The sequence below is a fragment of the Solanum tuberosum genome, unplaced genomic scaffold (genome assembly GCF_000226075.1).
Source record: "Solanum tuberosum cultivar DM 1-3 516 R44 unplaced genomic scaffold, SolTub_3.0 scf00122, whole genome shotgun sequence".
NCBI lineage: Eukaryota > Viridiplantae > Streptophyta > Magnoliopsida > Solanales > Solanaceae > Solanum > Solanum tuberosum.
In genome coordinates this window covers 1,092,464-1,099,984 of record NW_006239050.1, presented here as the reverse complement: position 1 = coordinate 1,099,984, position 7,521 = coordinate 1,092,464, and the positions used below count along the sequence as shown (strand labels likewise).

Genomic DNA, 7,521 nt, shown 5'->3' with positions numbered 1-7,521 from the left:
AAAAGAAAATCAGTCCACTAACACAAAATCTAAACATTTAAACTATTTTGAAGATCAAACACACCAAATAGGACAGCAAATTTTTTTTTTTTTTAAAAAACGAAATTAAAAAAATAAAATAAAAAAAACTCAAGCAACAACCTAAATAGGAACTTGAAGAACACTAACAAAACAATACAAATCCGGCATCAAAACAACTTATACGGTTTTAAAAAAAAAAGTGATAATGACGGATTTGGATAGAGGATGAGAGGGGGAAATGATTGATATAAATTTTCGGATGAATGGAGGTCACCGGAAAACTCCGCCGGAAAATTTGTTGATGGATTTTGGACATAAACTTTACATCAAAGGATAGCCCTTGAAGAGCTCTACACTTTTATGTAAAGGATATAGGACTGGTATGACCGAAACTTCGTAAATCTAAAGAAAAAGGTGAAGATTTATGTTTGGTTTTTCTTAGATCTACGGAGTTTGGCTATGAATATGAACGAATGGTTTGCGGATTTGTGTAGAGGAGGATGAAAGGAAGAAGTGGTAAAAATTTAAAGATTTTTCCGGCCAAGGGGTGGTGGCAAAAATCATGGATGGTTGAGATTTAATCTTGACCATTTCTATTGGACCGGGTCAAAATTGATTGGGCCATCAGAATTTGGTCTAAATTAACCAAATTCAATAAAAATTGGGTCATTTGGGCAAATTAAAAAATAATATAAACAAAGACAAAATTACCCAAAATACAAAACAAAAATATAAGACCTTACTATATATTGTAGGAGTAAAATAAACACGTCAAAAATTAGGTGTTCACAGCATGCCCCTCTTTGCTTGGAAACATGAAGAGTTTTCAAGCGAAGAAAGTGAACGAAGTGGCTAATTTTTTACTGTGCAAACTCCGTTGAAGCCATTTTGAAAAAGATGACCGAACCTTGCTTCAGAGGTTGCCTACATATCCTTGATTAAAAGGAAATCAGGTCAGTGTAGTTCGAGAAACTTTGATAGCTGAACTATCAGAAATGCGGTCAAAAGATTGTTTCACATTGCTTGTCATCATCTACTGTCTATAATTACAAAGTAGAGAGCTAGAGAACTATGACTCTCTACATTATAAGAGTTACAAGATCCCTACTTGATGTTTTTTCTTAGGGTCTCGTCTTGATCTTCGACTTGCTCTGTGCGTTATCTTTGATATTGATCTTCATGCTCTCTTGGCGGCTGGTGGATCATTCTCAGGTGCATGTTTTAACTTGAGTTGGCGGTTGAAACTCAAAACTAAAGATCACAAAATGAAGAACCCAAAAAGGATGTGTTTCTTTTAGGGAAGAAGAAGAAAAAAGAATCTTGAACTACTAGGACGTATAACCCTAGAAAGAAAAGGAGAAGTGGGGTGTGTTGCCCTGAGAGTTTCCAATAAGACATAGTGTCTTTATAGATTGTCCTAAGATTGGGTGTATCCCCAAAACGTGAATATGACGTGTATAACCCATGAATGCTAGTGCGTATTGCCCAGGATATGCATATGGTGTGTATTGCCCATGAATAGAGAATTGATGTGTATTGCATGTGAATAAGGACTGGTGCGTATTGCACATGGAAGAAGACTAGTGTGTTTTGCACATGAATGTAATATCTATGTGTATTGCATGTGATTTGGATTGGTACGTCTTGCTTATGAAAGAAAGACTGGTACGTTTCGCACGTGAACAAAGGACGAGTGCGTATTTGCACGGAAGTCAGATTGGTGCGTATTGCACTAAATTCAGACTGGTACGTATTGCACATGAATAATGGATGGTGCTTATTGCACATAAATAAGGGACGTGTGCATATTTCACGAAATTTAGAGTGGTGCGTATATCCCGAAGCTCTCGAATTGAGAGGCAAGAATGAGAATAGCATGAGATGAAACAACAAACATGTGAAGACTTTGGAGAACTTCCTTTTTTGTGATGTTTCATTTTGACTTGTAATTCCATATTTTCTTTTGTTCCTGTGCTGAGCAAAAGAAAGAGAAAATTGTTAGTTTAAAACGGTGGTTGGTTTGTGGCCTTGATGCTCCGATGACTTGACCATACTCCTGACTAATTTCTCCAACTCCACTCCAAATTCTTGGTTGAACAACCTTTGAAGCTTCCTCTTTGTCAATTCAGGGGCCTTGATCTTTTTGGTACTACCAAATATCATGATGCGACTAATGTTCCAAAAGGATGAATTTTTCTGTTGAATATTTTTCATGACTTAAGAGACTATATCGTGTTCCTTCACGTGTTTTCAGTGAAGATTTGAGGCGTTTTTAGTCCTTGCTCGATGGCATGTCAACTCGGATACTCAGCTTTACTTCTGGGAACCCGTAGTAGGCTTTGCAATCTTGTACCTTATTTTGTCAGGAGATTATACCGAAAATACTAGAAAAATATCAAACTTAATAGTGTGAAAGATTGGATAAAAAAATACTATAAACTTAAGGAAGGGCATTCCCTTTTGAAGAAAATGAGAAAGAGAACTTATCTGGAGGCATATGTCGACTTTAAGTGAACCATGACATGCACTTTGGACTTGACCCCGAATCCGCTTGAGTTGTCTAATTCTCAAAATCTGAACCATTAACCATTTATAACTGATCTATGTATACTTCATGTAGAGGTATCGAGAAATGGTGATCTTTGCAGAATTCACCCAACTAGTCATTTTCATGATGTTCTCTTCTTTTATCTTAAGGTGGCCCGCAAGGGTTTTCACCGATAAGATTTTCTCTATTGTCGTCTTGTGGTGCCTATAAAGGTTTTCACCGATAAGACTTTTTTTTTTTTTTACTCGACGAAGTTGTCTTTGATGATCAATTGTCCGTGCAAGACACATCGAATCTATTGTTCTCAGAATTGATCAAAATGTTGGTTGCTAGAATAAAATAAAAAACGAAATCAATTTGACTCTATTCTATCAAAAAAGAAAAAGAAAAGCCCCAGTTTTCTATAGATACTGGAATATTGATTATTATTTTTTTGGTATGACCGAACCCCAAAGGGTTGCCTACGTATCCTTTCGGAATCAGGTCAAACGTAGTTCAAATTTTCAAAGAGAGGTTTTTTGGATAATTTTTTTTGGTTTTTTCTTTTTGAAAGAGATGCCTTTGTTCTCTCAGCCATAAACTTGTCACAGTATCTTAGAACGTATTAGAGGTAGTATGTTTTGACTGCGTCCGCGTTAACAATTATGCCTGTGATGTTTTCCTCCACATCAGTAAGGTGTAAGACTCCTTTGGACAACACTTCCTTGATAATATATGGACCTTGCCAATTTGGGGCAAACTTTCCCTTGGCCTCTTCTTGGTGCGGGAGAATGCGCTTTAAGACCAGTTGACCTACTTCAAAGTGTCTTGGGTGCACCTTTTTGTTGTATGCACGAGCCATCCTTTGCTGATAAAGCTGACCAAAACAGACGGCCGTCAATCACTTCTCATCTATTAATGTGAGCTGCTCTAGTCGGGTTTTGACCCATTCAGTATCTTCAATTTTAGCCTCGACAATAATTCGAAGAGATGAAATTTCAACTTCCGCTGGTATCACAACCTCAGTCCCATACACCAGCAAAATAAGGAGTTGCACCAATCGAGGTGCGCACTGTTGTGCGATATCCTAAAAGTGCAAAAGGCAGCTTCTCATGCCATTGTCTAGTGCCCTGAACCATTTTCCTGAGAATCTTTTTGATATTCTTGTTGGCTGCCTCCACAGCTCCGTTGGCCTCTAGTCGGTATGGAGTAGAATTGTGATGCACAATTTTGAACTGCTCACATACCTCCTTCATCAAATTGCTATTAAGGTTTGCAGCATTATCTGTGATGATAGTTCTTGGGATACCAAAACGACAAATGATGTTTGAATGGACAAAATCCATGTCCGCCTTCTTAGTGACTTCCTTGAAAGTGATTTCCTCTACCCATTTAGTAAAGTAATCAATTGCGACCAAAATGAATCGATGTCCATTAGAAGCTTTTGGCTCAATTGGTCCGATGACATCCATTCCCCATGAAACAAAGGGCCAAGGAGCGGCCATGGGATGCAACTCTGAAGTAGGTGAATGAATAAGATCACCATGAATTTGACATTGATGACATTTTTTCACAAAGCGAAAGCAATCCCGTTCCATGGTAAGCCAGTAATATCCTGCTCGGAGTATCTTTTTCGCACGGACATATCCATTCACGTGTGGTCCACATACCCCAGCATGTACTTCATTCATGATCTTCTCGGCTTCTTCAACATCCACACATCTCAATAAGTTCAGATCCGGGGTGCGTTTATATAAAATTTCCCCGCTAAAAAAGAAACCACTAGCCAGACGTCTAATAGTTCTTTTTTGGCTTCCATTGGCATGTTCGGGACATTTCCCTGTTTGCAAGAAATTCCTGATGTCTAGGTACCACGGCTCACCATCTGATTCTGCTTCCACAGTGTTATAATAGCCATGTTGGTCCCGAATTTGAATCTCCAAGAGAGTAATACAAGTGTTTCCAGGATATGGAAGCATTGAGGCCAAAGTAGCCAAGGCCTCTGCCAATTCATTATGAAATCTGGGGATGTATCTAAACTCGATGGACCTAAACCTTTTGCTAAGATCTTCCACACATTGTTTGTAGGGAAGAAGCTTGAGGTCTCGAGTTTTCCATTCGCCTTGAGCTTGCCTAATAAGCAAATCAGAATCTCCCAGCACAATCAATTCTTGCACACCCAAATCTATTACCATATTTAGACCCATGATGCAAGCTTCATACTCTGTTGTGTTATTTGTACAGAAGAAACGAAGTCGAGCTATTGCAGGGTAATGCTGTCCTGTGGGTGATATGAGAATTGCCCCAATCCCTGTGCCTTTTTTGTTGATTGCTCCATCAAAGTATAATTGCCAGGCCTGATTTTCATCTGTATCTACTTCTTCAATTGAGTTAATCTCTTCATCTGGAAAATATGTATCCAGTGGTTCGTAGTCGACATCGACTGGATTCTCTGCCAAGTGGTCTGCCAGAGCTTGAGCTTTCATTGCAGTTCGAGTGACATATATAATGTCAAATTCAGTGAGCAAGATTTTCCATTTCGCGAGTCTGCCAGTTGACATTGGCTTCTGAAAGATGTACTTCAAAGGATCCATCCTAGATATGAGGTAAGTTGTGTAGGACAAAAGGTAATGCCTTAACTTTTGAGCTACCCAAGTTATGGCGCAACATGTCCTTTCCAAGAGGGTGTACCTGACCTCATAACTACTGAATTTCTTGCTCAAGTAGTAGATAGCTTGCTCCTTCCTGCCTGTGGAATCGTGTTGACCGAGAACGCACCCAAAGGAATTATCTGTCACTGAAAGATATAGAAAGAGAGGCCTATCAAGTTCAGGCGGGACCAATACGGGAGGTTTGGACAAATATTCCTTGATTTTTTCAAAAGCTTGTTGACAATCCCCCGTCCATCTGACAGCAGCATCCTTTTTCAAAAGTCTGAAAATCGGCTCACAAGTGGTTGTGAGTTAAGCAATAAACCTGCTAATGTAGTTCAACCTCCCAAGTAGACTCATGACTTCGGTCTTATTTTTCGGGGGTGGCAAATCTCGAATGGCTTTTATTTTGGAAGGATCCAATTTGATTCCCCTTCTACTGACAATAAAACCCAGAAGTTTTCCAGATGGAACTCCAAATGCACATTTTGCTGGATTAAGCTTGAGATCATATCTTCGCACTCTTTCGAAGAATTTTCTCAGATCTTGCACATGGTCAGCTTGTGTTTTAGACTTGATGATTACGTCATCGACGTATACTTCGATTTCTTTATGACCCTATAACAATAAGTTTATGACGTATACTTCGATTTCTTTATCGACGTAAGTTTCCCCAGTATTTTAAAGACCGAATGGTATGACCCTATAACAATAAGTCCCCCATGGAGTGGTGAAAGAAGTTTTCTCAGCGTCTTCTTCGTCCATCAAGATTTGATGATACCCCGCATAGCAGTCCACAAAAGATTGAATTTCGTGTCTGGCACAATTATCAACTAGAATGTGGATATTAGGCAAGGGAAAAATGTCTTTTGGACTAGCTTTGTTCAAATCTCGATAGTCAACACAAACTCTTGTCTTTCCATCATTTTTCGGCACAGGAACAACATTTGCCAACCAAGTAGTGTAACGAATGGTTTGGATCACATTTGCATTTAGTTGTTTCATGATTTCTTCCTTGATTTTTTCACTCACGTTCGGTTTGAATTTTCTTCTTTTTGTTGGACGGGTGGAAAATCAGGATGAGTGGGCAACTTATGGACCACTAAATCAACACTTAAACTTGGTATGTCATCAGAGGACCAAGCAAACACATCTGGCAAGGGAAAGTTGTCTTTTGGACTAGCTTTGTTCAAATCTCGATAGTCAACACAAACTCTTGTCTTTCCATCCTTTTTCGGCACATGAACAATATTTGCCAACCAAGTAGTGTAACGAATGGTTTGGATCACATTTGCATTTAGTTGTTTCATGATTTCTTCCTTGATTTTTTCACTCACGTCCGGTTTGAATTTTCTTCTTTTTTGTTGGACGGGTGGAAAATCAGGATGAGTGGGCAACTTATGGACCACTAAATCAACACTCAAACCTGGCATGTCATCATAGGACCAAGCAAACACATCTTTGTATTAAAAAAAAAGTTGCATTATGGCATCCCTAATTTCCTTCTTGACATGAAGAGTTATTTTTATTTCTTTGACTTCCTTATTACTTCCCAAATTGATGGCCTCAGTTTCACTAAGATTAGGCTTAGGTTTGTGCTCAAACTGTTCCAATTCCCTATTAATTTCCCTAAAAGCCTCTTCTTCATCATATTCAACCTCTCGACTCGGGGATTCAAGAATAAACAACTATTTGAGATCTAGGAGTGAATTCCGCATGCATGTCATGTTATCAAAGCCGACATTTACAGAACTGAAAAATAGAGAATAAGAATCAGGGGAGGGAAAAGACAAAATTTTACTATGAAACTGGAATTTCATTTCATTGAAATTAAAAAAGGATAGAAGGGTTGACATTAAAACAAAAGACTTTCAAATATTCGAATCACAACCCTGACAACAACAAAATACAAAAGAGTAGCAAAACAAACTACCAAGACTCATTCCTTATGGGGAAATGAGTGGCTTCCCAATTGTTTAACTCAACACCTGAGCCCACGAGCTGCACATCGGCATGACTTGTACTTTCACCAACTTGGACCATGTTTACTTCACAAAACAACTGACTGAGATCCTGAATAACTTCTTCAATGTCTTCATGAGTAAAAGAAGCTTCCATTTCTGGTCCCTGAGGCATAATAAAAGAATGAGAGATATGGGGAATCGGTTGTGGCAACGCCCAATCAGTCATTTTGTGGTTCTTAGCCTTATCTCCATTTCTCTTGCTTTGTTTGTATCCAAGGCCAAAAGTGCCTTAGTTTCCTAAAAGAGTAATGAGATCTATGATTCCTTGCGAACATAGTCCCAAACCTTTACCAGGTTG

General features: G+C 38.7%; 1 protein-coding gene across 1 annotated transcript; it reads right to left on the bottom strand.

Annotated features, from left to right (window-relative positions):
* Positions 1–6,227: 6,227 nt before the first annotated feature.
* On the bottom strand, positions 6,228–7,389 carry LOC107061224 (uncharacterized). Its single transcript, XM_015310079.1, has 2 exons — positions 7,188–7,389; positions 6,228–6,625 (listed from the first exon to the last, which is right to left on the bottom strand). The coding sequence occupies exons 1-2, from the start codon at positions 7,387–7,389 to the stop codon at positions 6,228–6,230; spliced, it is 600 nt and encodes a 199-aa protein (XP_015165565.1).
* Between the last annotated feature and the right edge of the window lie 132 nt (positions 7,390–7,521).